This window comes from Physella acuta, unplaced genomic scaffold, assembly GCF_028476545.2.
Source record: "Physella acuta isolate Inbredline_101_S28 unplaced genomic scaffold, ASM2847654v3 ptg000769l, whole genome shotgun sequence".
Taxonomy (NCBI): domain Eukaryota; kingdom Metazoa; phylum Mollusca; class Gastropoda; family Physidae; genus Physella; species Physella acuta.
The window spans coordinates 373,348-397,369 of NW_026732287.1; the positions used below are offsets into that span (position 1 = coordinate 373,348).

Below are 24,022 nucleotides of genomic sequence, written 5' to 3' on the forward strand. Positions count from 1 at the left end.
TTTGGCACTTATTTTTAAAGGTCTAAACAAAATTCGAGCCGTCTACAGTCCAAAACTTGCACTTTATATTTATAGATGTACACCCAGTTGGTTGAGTAGTGAGAGGGGCCAGATCATTATTTTTTAAATGGACCAAAAACTATTTTTGACCATTTCTTATTCCGAGTTGTCTTACACTACAAGAAAAAAAAAACAAAGCCGAGGAAACAAAATCAATGTTTTAAAAATGTATGCCATTAAATGTGTGAATACGGAGTACTTGAATGTTTTTATTTTTCTGTGCGGACATATGGTCACAATCAAGCTGAGAGTAAGGTAAGTTGAGAAACTGGACAAATTCTCGAACTCGTTGAATAGATGCTCACCTGCACCTTATGGTTGGGGGTATATGTTTTTTCTTACTAGTGACGTGGACATTGTCATGGGGAAATATCAATCATATATATATATATATATATATATATATATATATATATATATATATATATATACATGTGTGTATGTATTTTTCATAGTATGTTAAATGACGCAAAAATCGGTTTATGAAAAAAGTGTTTAAAATTTTGAAATAGTACAAATTTGAAGGAGACGATTGCATCTACACCCACAGGTGTAACCTCAGGTGAGACAAGTCGATTGGGGAATCCATGTGGGGAGGGGGGGTCATACAGTGAGTGGATTCAAACAGCCAAAATTCAATGGCGTCAATGTTGGGGGAACCTTTACTCTGTGAGCTCAGTGGTATGACGTTTTTTTGGGGCGGGACTATGACTAAAGGCGGGAGAGTCTAAAGGTCAGAGGTCATTGTATGAACATCCGAACGTAGACGTGTGAGACTTTCTTTTTCGAGTGACACTCAACCTCAGCTGTCTCAGTATTCGTTGCTATTTTAAGCACCATAAAAATAGCTGCAGGGTTTTCCGATGTGTGTATAGCTCGTTTCATCACAAAAGTCTTGGTTTTCTAAAATGAGATCGTAAATTAATAAAATAAGGGATCGTGTAGCTGTACTATAAGTATAAGTGATCGTATTTCTTCATCTGAAAGTCACTTCCGGCTCTGCTCCAAACATTCCCCACGGTCCACCTCACCTGCACCCACCATCCCCCACCTCACCTGCCCCTCAGAACAAGCGGACAAAGGAAAGCGCCGACGACTATCTTTAGATATTTGTATGTCTTTTCACTCAAGTTCAATATTTTTAAGGACTTAACATGTAAACTAAAAGTTTAAACTTCAAGCTTTTCTTGATAAAATTTGAAGAAAAAAAAGTCCACACAAAAAAACTGTCAAATACCCGATATAATAAGCCATAACGCGAGATTTTGTCTGGTTACGTTACGGTACGCTGAATTATAACCAATCAAATCACGCTATTTTAATGGGTCTACTCAGTTCAAAGTCACATTACCAGCGGGGAATTCCCTTTTTGGCCCAGTTTGTTTATGTTTTTGTTCCGCGTTGTGCGCCTGGCCTGGGAAGGTAAAGTTTTGAAAAGGGAAGTCCGCGCAACCCAGCTAGCAAATCCAATCATTCAGAGATGCTGTTCTTGCTCCAGTTTGCCGTGATGCTATTCTTAGGGCCATTGCGAGGAAATGCGTATGATAGTATTTGCTAATTTTGAAACAAAGGACTGCCCGAAATGTGTGATACGCATGTTGATACACAAGGGACCAAACAAGGTTAGAATATCTTTTTGTCTTCACCCCATCCCTTCACCCCACCCCTTCACCCCACCCCTTCACCCCACCCCTTCACTCCACCCCTTCACACCATTCCATTACTGCCCATCTACTCCCCCGAATTTCTTCCTCTACACTGCCCATCTGCCCCCTCACCCCGTTACATTTCTGCCCCACCACTGCCCTAGGCTTGCCTACGCTTCATGCTGGAGATTCATGGCATTTCTACAAGTATGAGCTCCCTGCGACTTGCTTGGTGACATGTCTAGGTCGCTACTTCTGGGAGAGTTGTGGTTTAAAGGTCAGTGCGAGACCTTGAACTTGGATAAACAAAAAATAGCACCTTTTTATGTAAGTGACAAGCGTTTATATTTCCATTCGCTGGGAACATGGGCCATAACTCTACACAGTGTGGGAACATGGGCCATAACTCTACACAATGTGGGAGCATGGGCCATAACTCAACACAATGTGGGAGCATGGGCCATAACTCTACACAATGTGGGAGCATGGGCCATAACTCTACACAATGTGGGAACATGTGCCATAACTCTACACAATGTGGGAACATGGGCCATAACTCTAAACAACATGTGCCATAACTCTACACAGTTGTTGATAATGACGACTCAGAAATACTGGTTTGATAGAAGATTGAGAGATCTGTTTATTTTTTTTTTCAAAGAACAGGAATTGTGATGTGATGAGGCTTGATGCGTTGTTTTATCCATAGCGCGTTCCAGGGTCAACCCCCCCCCCCAACCACACCCCCAGCTGTGACGTCAAACGTCGACCCACACATGTCACATATTACAGGCTCAAAACGGATTTTTCTGTGTTCTACTCTACAGATGAATTCTTTTCTCTACAGTTCTGCCCCATAGAAGGGTTTGGTAAAGTCACATGGTATTCCCGATATGTTCTGACACTGGTAGCAACAGTATGATGATATAGCCCCCCCCCCCCCCCCCCGAAAGAAATAAAAATAATTAAATTTATACAGAAACTATATAGTTTGACCAGTGTCCGACCCAAAGAAATTTAAAGTTTACAGAGTATTAAAGTATTATAAGAGTCGAACTGGTTTAAGTTAGTTCATCATTGCCACGTTCCCATTACAGTATATAAATATAAATTAATCGACATGTGTATATCAGCAAATATTTTTGTAAGTGCATCGAAGTAAATCCCATCACTAACGATATTAGTTTAAATATTAAACGGCTACATTTTTCCCTATACTAGCTGTAACTGGTCTGATGATGTAGCTAGACTGGTCATACAGGCTAATAGATTCTAGAGCTACATCATGTTTACAAATACTTACAGAACTACCGCAACTGACGTGGTATCGCCATTTTAAAAAACAAACATCGAACTTGTACGTCGTAGTAAATAGCTCGCGTACCTTTCATTTGAGCTGGGTTAGACCTATTGAAAATTTTCCTTGCAATCTGGAATCATCCAATTCTAAAATAAAATTGTGTATTTTGTGTAGTTCGTGTTTTAAAAGTAAGTTGTGGTCTTTAAAATTAGTAGCACAACCATCGCAAATGATCTGTCATTGAAGTGTTGGCTGACATAGAACTACCGGGAATTCCCACAGGGAATCCCCTCAACAGGGTTATTCCAACGGATACCTACGTCTGCTGTTTGGGGATCGCTGTATCAGTTGAAAAAAATTTCTAAAGTGAACAAAGTTTTGGGAGGGGATAACAAATTATTTTTCGTTTTTCTTTTCGAACATTTAGGGAAAAAGTTGTATTTTATCAAGCGACAAACATTAAAGACTTTTATTTGAGTTTTTCGCATTTTCTTTACGGATTTCTTGTTAATAGAAGGTAACAACGCAACAGTTAAAAACAGATGCTTATAAATCATTGACTATTACTACTATTTTCGTTCTTTTAAATATAAAAGCAGTCGATATATCTGGGGACATATCATAAGATTGCCGGCGCTTACCTACAAAAAAAGGTAACTTTTATTAGCAAAAGACGTGAAAGATACGTTATTTTAGTAGCTTAGATATGTGTAGGATCGGCCGATCATAAATCAATTGGTCAAAAGTTCGATACATATTTTGTTGAGTTGTTTCTCACTGTTACAGCAGGGGAATTAATTTTAAATATGACGAAATCTAAAACGCAATACAGAGTCACGTGTTACCCGAAAGAACGTATTTTCTAAATCCGTGTTAAACATTTTTGTTGAAATCGTTGTTTTTCATTAAGGCGGTAAGACTAGATTTCTCAGTGTTTTTATTTTTATTTATTACGATCGGTTCTACATTTATTGTATTATGTAACCAAACAATCTGTTAATTTAAACTTAATTTGTTTGTTTGTGGATATGTGGCAAATCTCAATTTTGACCCACTTCTAATGCAGCGATTTCGTTCACTTTCCAGTCAAGTTTGTCTCTGATGATAATGCAAGAATATTTAATTTAATTAGATATGAAATTAGTAATTTACAAAATTATATAAAAATCACTGCTTGTACATTCAACAGTTGAAGGGAGATAACAAAATAATTTAATCTCAAATGATAACTCAATTATCCTGTTTACAACAGTGAATCGTTTGTCATGGACGATGGTTTCCACGGTCGTTAAGAAGGGGCAGCTGTCTTTTAGAGATACGTAATACTGATAGGTTTTAAATCGAATACTTTTAGTTGAATATGGTGTCGATCTCATTAAGAGTAAATTGCTAAATAAACCTTGAGTGATCTCCCCTAAAATTTCTCGAATATTCTAACATAACACTACGGTGGATGACAACTCGAGATATAGACACTATTTTTAATCCATTTTTATTTACTTAAATTTTTAAAATAGAATATAAATCGGAAATAGAGTAATTTCATATATAAGTATGATATCAAATGTGTAGTTCTGTATCAACTTATCAGCAATTTAAATGCACCGAAAATGAAAAGAAACATTAAAATAAAACTTCCTTTCTTTAACAAAAGCATCAGTCGCGTTTAAAATCTCTTAGTCATTTTATTAAGGAAAGCAAGTTCTATTTCTTAATTTTATTAGTACATTTAAAAGCTTACTTTTATAAAGAGTTTTATTTTTATTTAAACGTGCTACCAATGTTCGCCATCCCATCCTCAGATATCCATGAATGCGCTCCCCGGCCAACTACCCCTGATGTTGACCTACGACCCCCCCCCCCCCCCTCCCCCTCCCCAATGCCTTTCAGTACTTAACCTTCAGCATTTCTGCAATAAACTTTGGCCATCGTGTCCCGCTATCTAATTGGTGCCACTGTGTGTAGTTCGTCTCCCACCCTAGTAGTCTTGTTTCCATTCATATAGACATAAGCCTACGCTTAGTATTGTTACCTATTGTCTTGTTTCCATTCATATAGACATAAGCCTACGCTTAGTATTGTTACCTATTGTCTTGTTTCCATTCATATAGACATAAGCCTACGCTTAGTATTGTTACCATTGTCTTGTTTCCATTCATATAGACATAAGCCTACGCTTAGTATTGTTACCTATAGTCTTGTTTCCATTCATATAGATCTAGGCCTAGCAAGCATTGTGAGCTGTAGTCTTGTTTTCTTTCATTTAAATCTTTTTAGTTTTGTTTTCAAAGACGCGCCTTCGCTTTCAGTTTCAATTTCGATTCAAAGGAGAAAAAAAACATGGCGCCGACCAATCATATGAGACAGCGACATATTAGTATTTTAAATGTTTGGTCTGTCTCTTCTTTCGGTCGCCTTTATTCCTGTCTAGTGGGTCTGTATTGTTTCATGTGGTTGGTTGGTATTTTTCCGTGTTTAGTTGGTCTGTAATGGGGCATTTTGATTTTGTCGTGCTTTAAATCTAACTGACATGGCGACTAAATATTCTGGTCGGCATGGTGAATTTTGTTTTCGCGATTTTTTTTGCGTTATAGGCAGTCAATATAATAAGGTTATACAGTAATTATGAATAATTAGAAATAACATAAAGCGCTATGTATATATTGTAGCTACTGTGATATTCTATGTAGCTCCAATATGCTTGTTGAGTTCTATACTCGCACATGTTCGCAGTTTCATAAAGTCTGTGATTTAGTGGTTCGCATATTGATTTTATGTGTATAGTCAGTCGCCTGTCTGCAATTTGTTGTCATTTCATTAATAGCTGCTCCAATAGGCTAAATGTAAGCTCTACTTGTTGACAGCGTGTGGCTAGGCTAAATGTAAGCTCTCCTAGTTGACAGTGTGGTTAGGAGTAATGTAGACTCGACTATCTACAAGGCTGCTGTTGATTTTGGAGTTCTATCTCCTAGATGGGTTGCTGCTCTTTGCTAACGGGCCTCATCTGCCCGGGGTTCTGAACTTTTGGCGTTCATACGACCAAACCGTCCCAGTGAAATTAATGATAACCGAGGAAAGCCGATGTATCAGCATATGTCACCGCAGCATATGTCACCGCAGCATATGTCACCGCAGCATATGTCACCGCAGCATATGTCACCGCAGCATATGTCACCGCAGCATATGTCACCGCAGCATTTATTATGTCACTGCAACATATGTGATTGCAGCATATGTCACCGCAGCATTTATTATGTCACTGCAACATATGTGATTGCAGCATATGTCACCGCAGCATTTATTATGTAACCGCAACATATGTGACCTTATCATTTGACATCGACTGAATATTTTGCACGTGTCAGAAGATTCTTGAATTTTAAATGAACGGCTCACTTGGAAATTTATTATTGCCTGAGTGTGTGTCCGTGTGTGTGTTGGGGGGGGGGGGGGGTAGATCGAGTAACAATTCATTATCTGAAATTCCCACCCTCCTTTTATTTTTCCCTCAGCGGACGGCTAATTAAAAACCGCCTTATAAAAGTTCCATAACTCTTGTGTGCTAAATCTTCAGTTCTGTAGGGTTGATGTATGTTTGCTTGTAAGAGAGACGATTGAGATTTTTAAGATATCAAGTACTCACACATCGTCAACTACCAAGCAGAAACGTAGCGACCCATTCTGAATTTTGACTCATTCATTCCATTTATAGTTATTTCTGTTTGTGAAAAAGCACCCCCCACCCTCCCAAGTTGGAAAGGTTTGTGGCGCGTCTTACCAGTTGCTATCACGTAACATTTTGTATTTTGGTGCCACAAGTTGGTGCAGAAAACTGTTAAATCAGTGTGTAAATAAACAAAGTGTACATCTGGTGTTCGATTGCCGTCATTAGAAGTGTAGGCTATATCCAACATTTTTTCTAAGAAGTGTAGGCTGTATCCAACATTTTTTTCTAAGAAGTGTAGGCTATATCCAACATTTTTCTAAGAAGTGTAGGCTGTATCCAACATTTTTTTCTAAGAAGTGTAGGCTATATCCAACATTCTTCTAAGAAGTGTAGGCTGTATCCAACATTTTTTTGTAAGAAGTGTAGGCTGTATCCAACATTATGCCACATACATTTATATACGCATGTGTATATGCATTTAATTTTTTTTTCTGGATGTATTTACATTTTTTTTTAAGCTTCGCATTTTGGGCTGAATTTCGTCCTCTTTTTTTTAATGTATAGGAAAAGCGACCAAATACTTTTTTTTACAGCGTTTGAATCCGCTAGAAGCTCTTTACCTCGTATGGGTATACTAAATGTGTAATCAAATTATTATAATTTAACAAATTCCATTACAAAATATACAACATCCAATGATAAAACTGATTAAAGGGGTGGGGGGGGGGGGGGGGGAGGAGAAAGAAACTCTGCATAGTTAACAAATCAACTACTTCATCACAATCAAATGTACAGCTATTGTTCTACTGGTGTCAGCTACCCTCCTCAACACTCTTACACTAACACACACACACTTACATATACACTCTCACACGTTGGCTGTTGTATAATAATTTGCTTTAAGTGGAAAAATCATTGAATGTGTAGTAACTTATAAAATTTGGCGTCACCCCCCCCCCCACCCCACTCCAGAGGCGAATCGATGTTTCAGTTATTACAATTCTCAAGAAAATTCCTCAGGGAAATTTTGCAACGTTTGGCATGTGTCACCCCTCCCCCCCCCCCACCCTACCTCCCACCCGGTGATAGCTGTAAATTGTGCACAGATAATACTAACGATGTTCATCTATAGTCGGTTATAAATACGTCATGATGTCACCCCCACCCACCCACCCGCCGACCCTTGTCCGGATTTGTCAATTTTGCTCTTAATTATAAGACTTTAAAACTCTAATGAATCATTTTTTAAAAACTGAAACGTTTTTTAAATATATATTTTGCTATTTTTGCCTTGGTGGCACCCCCCCCCCCGCTAAATGGAGTCTCCCGTTGCGGTCCACCCCTCCCCCTCGCTACGCCTCTGATTGTAACTTTAATGTAACATAACGCTTCCGTATAATCGGGGTACATCTAGTCCAGGGCTAGTTTAGAATAATATAGGCTGTAATACAAATATTACCTGATTTATGTAGACTCTACCCATGCTTATGACTATTTTAACTGCTACCAACTATTTATTAAAAATTACATCTAGATCTACTAGATCTAGATCTATAATTCTATATCTATTCGTAAATTCGTAATACAAACAACAAATTCTACAAAGAAATGAAATTATAATAGCCACAATACGCCTAAAGTATTTTTTCTATTTCTTTTTGGCTCGTTTTGGTAAATTTGTTCTGGTATATGAAGATCGCAAATGTTGATTTTGGTTACAACATCATTTACATACAAAATCAGAGATAAAAACTAAATAAATAATAAGGGGCCTACATAATTTCCTAAGTTTTTTAATTCCCGAATTTTACAGTTTATATAAGCTAAGAAAAGGCATTTGATATTTTATACTTAAAGTAAAGTGGTAGGTCTATATACTTATATTACTAGATCTAGCACTAGATTTAGATTAGATCAGTCTCAGTCTACCTATAAAAATAGGTTTTATTTTTGTTTGTTACTGAATGTTTATTATTATTTTCAGGGCTGATAATGTGTGAGGACAAGTACCCATGTGTGTTAGTACTCAGTGATGTCTTTAAATGCTGACGAAAGTGCTTTAGGAAGTGTCAGCTCATTTTCCTCTTTAGAATTAGATGATGCTGATTTACAGAAGAAATACTTGAATGAAAAAGAGAAAAACAGAAAATTAGAAGAAAAACTTAGTGGCTACAAAACAGTTGGTAAGCTCCATTTAAAAAAAAACTTTGTTAAAAAATTATTTATTGCACATTTTAGTTGCATAATACTTACAATCAGAGAAGTTGTTTTAAATAGGCCTAATTAATTAATTAGCATAATATTAATATGATTTTAAAGTATTCTCTGATCTCCCGTTGATTAACTTAGCAGTAAGATTTTAAGTTTAGGCAGGTAGGCTTTGGTAATAAGTTTTATTTTCTAGTATAGGCCTAAAAATGTATACATATTATATATTGGTCTATGACTTTTATTTGTTAAATTTAATTCCTGCTTTGTAAGCTTGATTTTTAAAAAATTAGAAATAATTTGTTTTTAATAATTAAGATATAATTTATACACGCTTTTTTAGAAGTTAAGATCCTGCATTATAAGCATTAGATAAAAACATATTTAAAATCAACAGTGCAACAAATTCCAAAGTATGAAGAAAACATAAAGGAACTCAAAAGGCGGAATAAAGATCAACAGGACAAACTGAATGTGTATGAGAAGCTACTAAGAGAAAATAATGCTCAAGAAGAAAGCCCTAAATCACCATTGCAGGTAAGTTGAACAAATGGAGCTGTCTCTTCATTACATACTGTTTTGTCATAAGACGTTTTGTTGAAGTTTTCTTTGCTGATAACTGACTCATTACATAACTGACTCATTACATAACTGAACCAATTACATAACGGACTCATTACATAACTGACTCATTACATAACTGACTCATTAAATAACAAACTCATTACATAACTGACTCATTACATAATTGACTCATTACTATTTATTAAAATTAATGATATAATGAGGTGAGAAATTAAAAAAAAAACACCAACATTATTATTTGAGTTTCAAAATTAACTGCCAAACAAAATTTCTATTTTCCTCACAAAAAATATATACATTTCTAAATTTAATCTAAGATTGACATATTATCATGTTTGACCAAATGTATTGATGTGTAATTTCAGGATGCTCAAGGTATAACAGAGCTCGGAGAACCTCACTCACCCGGCAGATCAGGCACCACCACACGCAGTCCATCTTTTGTCATTCTAAGTTGCCAGAAAACAGAGTCAGACCCCCTGTCAAAGAAGATCCCTGACAGCTCTAGACAGGCAACACTCAGCTCATCCAACCCAACTTCACCCCCACCTCTGGTTTACCCAACAACACCATTGTCCACAACACATGAACCTGTTTATATTCAAGGGAAGCCACTCCAGACTAACCAAAATTATGGTCACAAAAATATTTCCCAGGCTGTAGTAAGAAGTCCATTCCCCCAATTGAATAGGGAACCTGTTCAGATGTCATTCTCTGAAGTCCCTCCATCCACACAGTCCCACAACTACAAGGCTAGTGCATCAGTCGACCCCAGCAGGCTCTTTAACTGGGAAGGGGTAGGTAACTCTGCCTCCCCTTTTGTTTCATCCCAAGGATCCTCCACATTTGCCTCCCAGCCAGAAAACTCCCAGAGGAAAGATGTCCCAACCTTGTGCTACCCCCACCCCAGCACCAGAAGCTTTCTACCTGTGGAGTCCTATGGAATAGGTGCACGTCCTAAAGAATGGCAACCTTTAATGACGCATGTCCCAAAACAGCCAACAAGGTATGAAGACTCGCTACTGAGAACTGAAGAAAAAGTGTATCCACCACATACGAATCAACATTTCCAAGTGCCTGAACCAAATAAACCTGGCTCCGTTGTTGGTGGTGCCCCAGCTGAGAGGTCAAGCACCTTGAATAATTTAAGTGGAGACAGCAAAAACTTTTTAGGAATGGCAGAATCACAAAAAGACTTACTTAACATGGTAACTTTGCTTTTATACCCCTTGTTTTGCTAATTATAATGATAGATTATGTGTAGCATACATTATGTTATAACTCACTTTCACTAAAGTATGTCATAGGCACACGTGTGATATTTGAGCTCCCTGCTGCAGTTGTGCTTACTTTTGCTAAATTTGGTGTGACCTTAATTTTGTGTGACCTCAATTTGGTGTGACCTTAATTTATAAAGCAGAATCCTTGCTGTACAAATCTTTATTAGCGACTATCCCCCCCCCCTCCCTTCCCTCTGTTTACAATGTTTCATGTATCATATATTTTAAATCATAACTCACACTGCCTAAATTAAGAAGCCTTGCTTGCCTCAAACAAAAAGTTAGGGATGATCAAATGTTAATAGTAGATCATGTGATAGGTACTTTAAAACTAAGCACCATTAGATTGACCTTTTGAATGAACTTGACCTCTTTCCTTGAACCTGTGAAGAGTGGACCAACAACTGACCTGATGAAGTTTGGCAGCTTTACCTTCCAGCAGAATATCCCAACCCCTGCCAATGTCAGTAGCCAGGACAAGAGTGTGACAGTGAGTTTTTTTAATTTGTCTTTACAACTACATTTTGTTACAGCACCATACAACACTAGAGTTCTAGAACTAGAACCATTTAAAACCCATTGTCTCAACCATTTCTCATGTTTTTGTCTCTAGATCTGAGAAATAAAAAATAATGTTCGTGGTCAGATGTTCATATTGTTGTTGTTGTGTTTCTCCAGCTTCTGTCAGTGTTGCTAAAAACATCACTCGTGTTACTTTGTTAAATTTGCTTTGATTTGTAAAGGAAATATTTTCAAACAAACATCTTTAAAATCGGCAAATTTTTTTTTGCTAAGATCTAATAGTAACTTTCAATATGATTTTAAAACAAGTTCATTGATTGTGTGAATTTATTGATGTAGTCACTACCTTTATCTCATGTGGTCACTATCTTGTTGGATGTGGTCACTACCTTGTCTGAAGTGGTCACTACCTGTCTGAAATGACCTACTGACCTAGTTAAGTGACCTACTGGCCTAGTTAAGTGACCCACTGACCTAGTTAAGTGACCTACTAACCTAGTTAAGTGACATGCCTGAATGCTCCCCTGTTTGTCCAGTTCCCCAGTGATGACCAGTCCCAGTTGGCCGCTCAAGCAGAAAGTATGGCCAGCATGGTCAAGTCCAGTGACTCTGTGTCAGGCATCAGCGAGCAGCTGGCCATGTTTGCTAAAGAGTTTGAGAAGATGGCCAAGAAACTCCGAGAGAATGAGGTCAGTTGGTTTTTTATTGTCCAGTTGTTGCTGCAATTGTTTTAAACTACACATTACCGTCGGTCCAGTTGTTGCTATAAAAATTTAAACTACACATTACCATAATAAAACTAGTTGTTCCAAGTTTTTAAAAGTCAGACCTTATTTAAGTCAGAACTTAACTTTAAGTCAGAACTTACTTTAAGTCCTGTTGTTTTTTATGTAGTGGACGAAATGTAAATATTTTGAAACTCTCTACAAGACATGCAAGGTTAAAGTTAACAAGAATAGTAAAGGGACATAACTATGAAAATGTTAATTGATCTACAAGATTGTGGTCCTTGTTGGCCTCAGTTACAAAAATCTTTTGTGTATATCTGAAATTGATTAGATTTAATCTTGAAAAAGTGAAATGTTAACAAATTGAAGTTTAAATTTCCTGTTTGATAGCCACCAGAATCATTCTTTGTTAATAAAACAACCAATGTCTAAAACAAGCAAAGATGAACTTGTCAGTGTTATTGTAGGTGTTGATTCAAAGATGAACTTGTCAATGTTATTGTAGGTGTTGATTCAAAGATAAACTTGTCAATGTTATTGTAGGTGTTGATTCAACGACAGCAAGTACAGATACAAAGCTTGTCAAAAACTGGCAATGAAACAGCACTGAGGTAAGCAAAGATCTTTATCTTTTGTCTTATCTGCTTAAGGCTCTTTATTTCCTTAAGGCCCTTGGTTTTGCTTAAGGCCCTTGATTTCACTGATAGTGTAACCACCTGCAATCACCTGAACTAAAGCATAATGTTTGTGTAATGGTGAGGCTTAGAGAGGCTCAGTTAGAATATTACTTCTGCCAGGAACAAGATTAAGTGTTTTAAATTTTTTGCTCCAAACATAGCTGGTGTGTGTAACTAGCCCTGGTTTCCTATAGCAACGTCTTCAGTTTTACTTGAATCTCAATTATTTGTTCATGTCTCCTACTCACTTCCTGATATACATACTTTAGTCTGGGGCAGGGGGACATATGTGGTACCATGATTTCTGTAACTGATGCAACTCTGCAGGGCTGAAGTCCAATCTCTGAGAGAGGAGAATGAAATGCTGCATGCGTTTTTAACTGCAGAGAGACAGGGTCATGGTTCTCACATTCTGGAGCCTGGCTGGGCAGTGGTGGCTAATCAGGTAAATCTGGACCAGTCCTACAATACATCTGTACCAGTCCCACTAAACATCAGGACCAGTCCTATAAGAATACATACAACGTCTTGAACAAACAATATTTAGACTTGACTACATTCACAACCTCATCCTAACACCACAAGATACAAGACTATCTAACCTTCTTCCCTGGCAACAACAAACCTACACTGAAATGTCACATGTACTGCAGCACACAGCCAAGATCTTTTATTTATACAAAATCCTTTCACAACACACATACTCTCATATCCTAGCACACACATCATGACAATAACAATCAACACCAATCATTTATTAGCAGGCCAGTGAAGCCAATCTCCCCGCTGACCATCCTGTCATGAAGAAACTGGACACACTTGAGAAAATTAATGCCAAGGTAAGGTCTGGAACTTGTTTGTGCACAGCTGGTTGCCGTCATCTTTAGTTTTGTTTGAGTTGCCTGTCTATACTTGTGGCCTGTCTATACTTGTAGCCTGTCTCTACTTGTAGCCTGTCTATACTTGTAGCCTGTCTATACCTGTAGCCTGTCTATACTTGTAGCCTGTCTATACTTGTAGCCTGTCTATACTTGTAGCCTGTCTATACTTGTAGCCTGTCTATACTTGTAGCCTGTGTATACTTGTAGCCTGTCTATACTTGTAGCCTGTCTATACTTGTAGCCTGTCTATACTTGTAGCCTGTCTATACTTGTAGCCTGTCTATACTTGTAGCCTGTCTATACTTGTGGCCTGTCTATACTTGTAGCCTGTCTATACTTGTGGCCTGTCTATACTTGTGGCCTGTCTATACTTGTGGCCTGTCTATACTTGTAGTCTGTCTCTACTTGTAGCCTGTCTATACTTGTGGCCTGCCTATACTTGTAGCCTGTCTATACTTGTGGCCTGTCTATACTTGTAGCCTGTCTATACTTGTGGCCTGTCTATACTTGTAGCCTGTGTATACTTGTAGCCTGTCTATACTTGTAGCCTGTCTATACTTGTAGCCTGTCTATACTTGTAGCCTGTCTATACTTGTAGCCTGTCTATACTTGTAGCCTGTCTATACTTGCCAGTCTATACTTGTAGCCTGTCTATACTTGTAGCCTGTCTATACTTGTAGCCTGTGTATACTTGTAGCCTGTCTATACTTGTAGCCTGTCTATACTTGTAGCCTGTCTATACTTGTAGCCTGTCTATACTTGTTGCCTGTCTATACTTGTAGCCTGACTATACTTGTAGCCTGTCTCTACTTGTAGCCTGTCTATACTTGTAGCCTGTCTATACTAGCCTGTCTATACTTGTAGCCTGTCTATACTTGTAGCCTGTCTATACTTGTGGCCTGTCTATACTTGTAGCCTGTCTATACTTGTAGCCTGTCTATACTTGTAGCCTGTCTATACTTGTAGCCTGTCTATACTTGTAGCCTGTCTATACTTGTTGCCTGTCTATACTTGTAGCCTGACTATACTTGTAGCCTGTCTCTACTTGTAGCCTGTCTATACTTGTGGCCTGTCTATACTTGTAGCCTGTCTATACTTGTGGCCTGTCTCTACTTGTAGCCTGTCTATACTTGTGGCCTGTCTATACTTGTAGCCTGTCTATACTTGTGGCCTGTCTCTACTTGTAGCCTGTCTATACTTGTGGCCTGTCTCTACTTGTAGCCTGTCTATACTTGTGGCCTGTCTATACTTGTGGCCTGTCTATACTTGTAGCCTGTCTATACTTGTGGCCTGTCTCTACTTGTAGCCTGTCTATACTTGTGGCCTGTCTATACTTGTAGCCTGTCTATACTTGTGGCCTGTCTATACTTGTGGCCTGTCTCTACTTGTAGCCTGTCTATACTTGTGGCCTGTCTATACTTGTGGCCTGTCTATACTTGTAGCCTGTCTATACTTGTGGCCTGTCTATACTTGTGGCCTGTCTATACTTGTGGCCTGTCTATACTTGTAGCCTGTCTATACTTGTGGCCTGTCTATACTTGTGGCCTGTCTATACTTGTGGCCTGTCTATACTTGTAGTCTGTCTCTACTTGTAGCCTGTCTATACTTGTGGCCTGTCTATACTTGTGGCCTGTCTATACTTGTGGCCTGTCTATACTTGTGGCCTGTCTATACTTGTGGCCTGTCTATACTTGTGGCCTGTCTATACTTGTAGCCTGTCTCTACTTGTAGCCTGTCTATACTTGTGGCCTGTCTATACTTGTGGCCTGTCTATACTTGTAGCCTGTCTCTACTTGTAGCCAGTCTATACTTGTAGCCTGTCAGTACTTGTGGCCTGTCTATACTTGTAGCCTGTCTATACTTGTAGCCTGTCTATACTTGTAGCCTGTCTATACTTGTAGCCTGTCTATACTTGTAGCCTGTCTATACTTGTAGCCTGTCTATACTTGTGGCCTGTCTATACTTGTGGCCTGTCTATACTTGTGGCCTGTCTATACTTGTGGCCTGTCTATAGTTGTAGCCAGTCTATACTTGTAGCCTGTCTCTACTTGTAGCCAGTCTCTACTTGTAGCCAGTCTATACTTGTAGCCTGTCTCTACTTGTAGCCTGTCTCTACTTGTAGCCTGTCTCTACTTGTAGCCAGTCTATACTTGTGGCCTGTCTATACTTGTGGCCTGTCTATACTTGTAGCCTGTCTATACTTGTAGCCTGTCTATACTTGTAGCCTGTCTATACTTGTAGCCTGTCTATACTTGTGGCCTGCCTATACTTGTAGCCTGTCTATACTTGTGGCCTGTCTATACTTGTAGCCTGTCTATACTTGTAGCCAGTCTATACTTGTAGCCTGTCTCTACTTGTAGCCAGTCTATACTTGTAGCCTGTCTCTACTTGTAGCCTGTCTCTACTTGTAGCCTGTCTCTACTTGTAGCCAGTCTATACTTGTAGCCTGTCTCTACTTGTAGCCTGTATACTTAGCTGTCTATACTTGTAGCCTGTCTATACTTGTCGCCTGTCTATACTTGTAGCCTGTCTCTACTTGTAGCCTGTCTATACTTGTGGCCTGTCTATACTTGTAGCCTGTCTATACTTGTAGCCTGTCTCTACTTGTAGCCAGTCTATACTTGTAGCCTGTCTCTACTTGTAGCCTGTCTCTACTTGTAGCCAGTCTATACTTGTAGCCTGTCTCTACTTGTAGCCTGTATACTTAGCTGTCTATACTTGTAGCCTGTCTATACTTGTAGCCTGTCAGTACTTGTGGCCTGTCTATACTTGTAGCCTGTCTATACTTGTAGCCTGTCTATACTTGTAGCCTGTCTATACTTGTGGCCTGTCTATACTTGTAGCCTGTCTATACTTGTAGCCTGTCAGTACTTGTGGCCTGTCTATACTTGTAGCCTGTCTATACTTGTGGTTGTAGCCTGTCTATACTTGTAGCCTGTCTATACTTGTAGCCTGTCTATACTTGTAGCCTGTCTATACTTGTAGCCTGTCTATACTTGTAGCCTGTCTGTACTTGTAGCCTGTCTATACTTGTAGCCTGTCTATACTTGTAGCCTGTCTATACTAGCCTGTCTATACTTGTAGCCTGTCTATACTTGTAGCCTGTCTATACTTGTAGCCTGTCTATACTTGTAGCCTGTCTATACTTGTAGCCTGTCTATACTTGTAGCCTGTCTATACTTGTAGCCTGTCTATACTTGTGGCCTGTCTATACTTGTAGCCTGTCTATACTTGTGGCCAGTCTATACTTGTAGCCTGTCTATACTTGCCTGTCTATACTTGTAGCCTGTCTATACTTGTAGCCTGTCTATACTTGTGGCCTGTCTATACTTGTAGCCTGTTTAATTGTTTAACCCTGAATCCCCCCGCCACCCCAGCTGTTCATGGCCAACAAAGACTGGCACAGTAAATGGGAAATCTTGCGGCGCCAAAACCAGGAGAGGAACGACGAGCTGGAGGCAACCATTCAGAAGGTCACTCAGGAGAAACAGAAACTACAGGAAGACTTTGAGAACTTGGAGAAACAGCTGCAGGACGCAATGGTAGGTCACTAGATTTAGTGTGGACACAATGGTAGGTCACTAGATTTAGTGTGGACACAATGGTAGGTCACTAGATTTAGTGGACACAATGGTAGGTCACTAGATTTAGTGGACACAATGGTAGGTCACTAGATTTAGTGTGGACACAATGGTAGGTCACTAGATTTAGTGGACACAATGGTAGGTCACTAGATTTAGTGTGGACACAATGGTAGGTCACTAGATTTAGTGTGGACACAATGGTATGTCACTAGATTTAGTGGACACAATGGTAGGTCACTAGATTTAGTGTGGACACAATGGTAGGTCACTAGATTTAGTGGACACAATGGTAGGTCACTAGATTTAGTGTGGACACAATGGTAGGTCACTAGATTTAGTGTGGACACAATGGTAGGTCACTAGATTTAGTGGACACAATGGTAGGTCACTAGATTTAGTGTGGACACAATGGTAGGTCACTAGATTTAGTGTGGACACAATGGTATGTCACTAGATTTAGTGGACACAATGGTAGGTCACTAGATTTAGTGTGGACACAATGGTAGGTCACTAGATTTAGTGGACACAATGGTAGGTCACTAGATTTAGTGTGGACACAATGGTAGGTCACTAGATTTAGTGTGGACACAATGGTAGGTCACTAGATTTAGTGGACACAATGGTAGGTCACTAGATTTAGTGTGGACACAATGGTAGGTCACTAGATTTAGTGTGGACACAATGGTAGATGTCATGTCCTACTTTGTGTGGACACAATGGTAGGTCACTAGATTTAGTGTGGACACAATGGTAGGTCACTAGATTTAGTGGACACAATGGTAGGTCACTAGATTTAGTGTGGACACAATGGTAGGTCACTAGATTTAGTGTGGACACAATGGTAGATGTCATGTCCTACTTTGTGTGGACACAATGGTAGGTCACTAGATTTAGTGTGGACACAATGGTAGGTCACTAGATTTAGTGTGGACACAATGGTAGATGTCATGTCCTACTTTGTATGGACACAATGGTAGGTCACTAGATTTAGTGGACACAATGGTAGATGTCATGTCCTACTTTGTGTGGACACAATGGTAGGTCACTAGATTTAGTGGACACAATGGTAGATGTCATGTCCTACTTTGTGTGGTAGGTGTCGTGTCATGTGACCTTTTGAAAACTTAACTGTTTTCATTTGATGGATGAACTGATTATTTTCATCTTGAACAGGCCTACAAACAGGAAAGTGGTCAGAAGATTTTTGATTTAGAATCCGAGAAGAAACAGCTGGAGAGGTTTGTTGAGTCCCTGAAGTCTGACGTCCAGCTGCTGACCAATGACAAGAGGAAGCTGTTTGCAGACTTGAACTCACTCAAGGTGAGCTCAGTGATCTCTTGTCTTTCTGTGTGAGCAGTTTGTGAGCAGTTTGGCTGGGCTGTGTGAGCAGTTTGGCTGGGCTGTGTGAGCAGTTTGGCTGGGCTGTGTTCTGCCATTCTACTTTTTCTTAGCCTATTTCACCCCTGTTTGTCCTTTCTCTGTCTTTGACGACTGAGTCACTACCACCTGGATGCTTCACCATCTTTTTTAAACACCATCTTCTTTACTACCTGTGTCTTCACCTGTTACCTAACCGCCTAGATCTTTACAACCCTTGATCTTGACCACAATACCACACCCATAAAAGTTTGACTGCTAAATCACCAAAATTTAGATTTGAAAACTTAAAAAAAAATACCACGTCAACAAAATATGCTATTTAAAAATGACATGTTTGTGAAAAATGAATCCACTCCAACTTTGTTCCTCCAGAACACCAGCAAGACAAAAGCTCAAGAAGAGAAAGGCCTGGACACTGAGATTGGACTCCTCAAACAACAGGTAAACATGTCCGCCTGTTCTCATGGCACTGACCGGGTTCCTAGAAAAATGCAAAACAATCTAAAGATACTAATACACTTTAATGTTCTCTTATTTCGTGGAAATATGTACATGTGATCATTCTTTGTTAATATCTGTAAATGATTGATTTATGAAAACAAAATGCCCTTGCACACTTTTTGGTGTGCAGTTTTTTGTTGCGCATTTTTGTGGTTCCCTTTAGTATGATATTAGTGTGGTAGCTATTTTCTTATCACTAAACTTTCTGATTTTTAAGCTATTATTTTATGTTTGCCCTATATATAGCTGACCCTGTTTGTTCTATATTTAGCTGACCCTGTTTGTTCTATATATAGCTGACACTATTTGTTCTATCTTTAGCTGACCCTGTTTGTTCTATATTTAGCTGACCCTGTTTGTTCTATATTTAGCTGACCCTGTTTGTTCTATATTTAGCTGACCATGTTTGTTCTATATTTAGCTGACCCTGTTTGCCGAAGATTTTGAAAAAGAACGCCAGGACCGGGCAACTGCAGAAAACAAACTGGAGAAATACAGGAAAGAAAAAGATCACATTAAACAAAGTTTGGAGAACAAACTAAAAAAACTTAACTCTCAGGTACAAACTCAAAAAACTTAACTCTCAGGTACAAACTAAAAAACTTAACTCTCAGGTACAAACTAAAAAAACTTAACTCTCAAGTACAAACTAAAAAAACTTAACTCCCAGGTACAAACTAAAAAAACTTAACCCTCAGGTACACAAAGTGAGATTATTTTTTCCAGCCAGCATTACTTTCTTTCTTCTTCTCTCTACTATCTTTACAACTTTTGCTTTCAATAAAAAATGAAAGCAAATATTCTGTCAATGTTGTCCACTGTGAGTGTGATGTGTTCCAGTTGAAGACACTTGAGGGCGAGGTCAGGATGAAATCTAGACAGAATGTGGAGCTCCAGTACCAAGTTGATGACCTCAAACTTCAGGTAAGGAAAGCTGGACCAGAAACATGGACACATCCATGGTTCACTGATCACAAACCTCAGCTAAAGCTGGACCAGAAACATGCACACATCCATGGTTCACTGATCACAAACCTCAGCTAAAGCTGGACCAGAAACATGCACACATCCATGGTTCACTGATCACAATCCTCAGTTAAAGCTGGACCAGAAACATGGACACATCCATGGTTCACTGATCACAATCCTCAGCTAAAGCTGGACCAGAAACATGGACACATCCATGGTTAACTGACCACAATCCTCAGCTAAAGCTGGACCAGAAACATGGACACATCCATGGTTCACTGATCACAATTCTCAGCTAAAGCTGGACCAGAAACATGGACACATCCATGGTTCACTGATCACAATCCTCAGCTAAAGCTGGAGCAGAAACATGGACACATCCATGGTTCACTGATCACAATCCTCAGCTAAAGCTGGAGCAGAAACATGGACACATCCATGGTTCACTGATCACAATCCTCAGCTTTAGACTTTAGAAAAGTTTGAAGTCCTCCAATAGCTTTTGTTTTATCTGTCTTGACCATTCTAGTTTAATCATTTCAGCTTCAAAGTGAGCAAAGAAAGGCAGCCTTAGCAGCGCAGCAACCTTTGAGCTACCACCCACCCACATCCACCTACCACGGGCCCAGCACCCACCTGTTCTACACCAGTGGTGGGGAGAGATACAACTCCGAACCTTCACAGATCAGTCGAAGTAAAAAAATTTAATTAGTCATTAATGAATCTTACCACTCTGAACTATCACAGATAAGTCAAAGTAAAAATTTAACTAGCCTCTGATAAATCTGAGCTAAAAATAATTCTCTACTTGCTAATAAATTTTCCCTTCCTTCAACTCCCTGAACAAATGCCTGTCTCTTCTCCTGCAGCCGTGCGACCCACTTCACCCTCTACAAGCAGACCCGTGGTGCCAGCGCGCCAGTTGTCCCCTGAACACCTGGCGGGGGCGTGGAAGTGTAAGGACTGCACCTACATCAACTACCCCAACAGGACGGTCTGTGATATCTGTGGATACATCAATGCTGGCAGTAAGTTTTGAGTTTTGTGGATACATCAATGCTGGCAGTAAGTTTTGAGTTTTGTGGATACATCAATGCTGGCAGTAAGTCTTGAGTTTTGTGGATACATCAATGCTGGCAGTAAGTTTTGTGGATACATCAATGCTGGCAGTAAGTTTTGTGGATACATCAATGCTGGCAGTAAGTCTTGAGTTTTGTGGATACATCAATGCTGGCAGTAAGTTTTGTGGATACATCAATGCTGGCAGTAAGTGTTGTGTTTTGTGGATACATCAATGCTGGCAGTAAGTTTTGTGGATACATCAATGCTGGCAGTAAGTTTTGTGGATACATCAATGCTGGCAGTAAGTTTTGTAGATACATCAATGCTGGCAGTAAGTGTTGAGTTTTGTGGATACATCAATGCTGGCAGTAAGTTTTGTGGATACATCAATGCTGGCAGTAAGTCTTGAGTTTTGTGGATACATCAATGCTGGCAGTAAGTTTTGTGGATACATCAATGCTGGCAGTAAGTGTTGTGTTTTGTGGATACATCAATGCTGGCAGTAAGTTTTGTGGATACATCAATGCTGGCAGTAAGTGTTGTGTTTTGTGGATACATCAATGCTGGCAGTAAGTTTTGTAGATACATCAATGCTGGCAGTAAGTGTTGAGTTTTGTGGATACATCAATGCTGGCAGTAAGTTTTGTGGATACATCAATGCTGGCAGTAAGTCTTGAGTTGTAAGGACTTGATCCAAAAACCCAAGTTGGAACTGACAAAATGGACAATTCTATTTTGTACCACTTTAGCACTTGTACCACTAGTACACTTGGCCAAGATTAGGCTTGTTGTTTCACAAATGTTTTGTTTCTCTTATAGTCAAAGATTGTTTTTGTTGTAAATTATTTAGTGTCTTATTTATCTGAAAAAAGCTGTTTATGTAAATTTTAAAACTAATTTGCCTATGGAACTATTTCAGATGGTGAATTGGCTTCAAATTTTGAAACTGGTGGACAGGTCTGTTCAACTCATGTTTTCTATGTTCATAGCCTGTTCAACGCATGTATTCTGTATACATAGTCTGTTTAACTCATGATTTCTATGTTCATTTACTCTAAGCATTCTTGTTTTGATTGTGTATGTATTCACACCTAGCATATAGTCTCTGTATGTCAGTTAAGTTTGTGTGTACATTTGACCAAACCATACAAGCTGTGAATAACCTGAAGTTTAAAATGTTTTACCTTCAGGAGCTACACTCCAGGGGAGACAGGCTGCACGCTGGGTTTGATGTGGAAGATGTCGTCGCTGACTGTGGTGAACCCAACACACCACTGGAGAAATAAAAAAAACTGATGGTCTCATCTGATGTCATCTGTCTGATGGTCTCATCTGATGTCATGTCATATGTCAAATGGTCTCATCTGATGTCTCATCATCTGTCTGATGGTCTTATCTGATGTCATGTCATCTCTGTATGCTAAAACATGCAGCTCTAGGTGACATGTGACATGCAGCTCTAGGTGACATGTGACATTCAGCTGTAGCTGACATGTGACATGCAGCCAATGAAAGCGTTGAGCAGCATCAGTAAACAAGATTTTCTCTACTGACCTTCTGTTAGGAAATTTTTTTAATCAGCCCAATAATTAGACAAAAACTGTATGGAGAAAATAGTTGTACAACTGCTCCACTGGGTGGAAAACATAGTTGTACAACTGCTACACAATGAAGAAAATAGTTGTACAACTGCTCCACTGGATGGAGAAAATAGTTGTACAACTGTTGCATTGGATGTGGCCACCATGATTGAAAACAATCCAGATCTCTGCTTGATTGTGCTTGTACCAATGGCTGTGAACTAGACACCATTTATTGTATTGACTCTGCCAGCTAGGATATGTGTCAGCCATAAGTGCATCATTCTTTAAAAACTTATTCTTAATGTACCCGGAAATAATTCATTGGGAATTTACTATAAGGATACAAACATTTGGCTGAATAAAATTTCCTCGCCAAGATTTTAAGACAGCAAACATAAATAACAATTGCAACTGTTTTTGGTGATCAACCTATACCCTACAAGTTGGGGACAGAGAAATATTATATCAGACATTGGTATTGTTTTATTTACTGAAAATTGTTAATGATTAACAAAGAAAATTTATCATGAATGACTATCAGCTCCTAATTTTAAAATTAGATATAACTTTCACAAGAAAATTTTAAAATGTTAACTATACCATTTGGAGCATCAGATTATTTAAATATTTGATTGTTTGATTTTTTTTTCTGATTTTTAAAAAAAAAGTTAACATATGATTGTGGTCTATTGTTAAAAAAAAAACTTTACTAGAAAAAATGAGTTATAAAAAGTGTGTATGCATTTGTTTTGAATAGAAAGTAGGTAAGGTATAAAAAAATAGGTATTTGTTTGAAACTGAAAGAGCTTATCACTAACAATTACTCAGGTTAAATTTTTTACTTTCTATACACATTTTTAGAAATTTGAAACTTTTATGCTTGTGATAACATTTTAGTCTATTTTATTTTGCTACACTTTAATTATTGTATTTATTTCAAAACAAAAAGCACTTTGTGTGTGTTGTTTTGCCTCATATATCAAGATTCTGTGTAACTGAAAGTTTGGCAGCTTGGTGTAATTTTTGTGATTTATTTCGTTTGTTTTTCCTGTTCCAGTTTTGTTTGTTGTTTGTAGTTTGTGTTTTAACATGCTCCATAGGAACAGCTGACTGGACATTTTCTCCCTAAAGACTGTATAAACAGGCATGGATTTCTTAACTTTTTATGTCAGATCAATTCTAAATTGCACTAATTTATTTTTTTTATCTAATGATTACTACTTAAAAAATTGAAACAATTTTACAATAAGTCTAATATTTACAATTTTTCATATAAAAAGAAAAGATTTAAGATTTATGGCCATAAATGGAGAGTGATTTCAACTTATCTGTTTCTATGGGTATGCATCTTCCCATTGAGGAGTGGGAACACTTAAGAGCTGAACGGGC

The 24,022-nt window shown here is 38.6% G+C and overlaps 1 protein-coding gene across 7 annotated transcripts; it reads left to right on the forward strand.

The window, feature by feature from the left end:
* The first annotated feature begins 1,458 nt into the window (after positions 1–1,458).
* On the forward strand, positions 1,459–23,762 carry LOC131950531 (uncharacterized). 7 transcript variants are annotated; one of them, XR_009388320.1, is made up of 19 exons: positions 3,327–3,523; positions 8,658–8,856; positions 9,279–9,418; positions 9,832–10,674; positions 11,138–11,236; positions 11,805–11,957; positions 12,540–12,607; positions 13,001–13,118; positions 13,435–13,512; positions 16,932–17,096; positions 18,312–18,458; positions 18,891–18,959; positions 19,441–19,578; positions 19,860–19,943; positions 20,532–20,682; positions 20,858–21,016; positions 21,970–22,007; positions 22,241–22,388; positions 22,426–23,762. XR_009388320.1 is itself a non-coding variant. In XM_059312726.1 (18 exons), exons 2-18 carry the CDS (start codon positions 8,706–8,708, stop codon positions 22,334–22,336), a joined length of 2,697 nt encoding a protein of 898 aa, XP_059168709.1. In that variant the 5' UTR covers positions 1,459–1,682; positions 8,658–8,705; the 3' UTR covers positions 22,337–23,762. The 7 variants fall into 7 exon arrangements, 6 of the variants coding, with proteins under 6 accessions (XP_059168709.1, XP_059168713.1, XP_059168714.1 ...); XM_059312726.1 differs by lacking the exon at positions 3,327–3,523 and adding an exon at positions 1,459–1,682 and having other exon boundaries at positions 22,241–23,762; XM_059312730.1 differs by lacking the exon at positions 3,327–3,523 and adding an exon at positions 3,171–3,194 and having other exon boundaries at positions 22,241–23,762.
* Positions 23,763–24,022: the final 260 nt, after the last annotated feature.

What these genes read in the sequence shown, in the direction of transcription:
- LOC131950531 (XM_059312726.1), top strand. Translation starts at nt 8,706, where the DNA reads ATGTCTTTAAATGCTGACGAAAGTGCTTTAGGAAGTGTCAGCTCATTT. An exon ending in TAGTGGCTACAAAACAGTTG is followed by an intron (nt 8,857 to 9,278) that starts GTAAGCTCCATT and finishes TAAAATCAACAG; the next exon opens with TGCAACAAATTCCAAAGTAT. An exon ending in GCCAGGACAAGAGTGTGACA is followed by an intron (nt 11,237 to 11,804) that starts GTGAGTTTTTTT and finishes CTGTTTGTCCAG; the next exon opens with TTCCCCAGTGATGACCAGTC.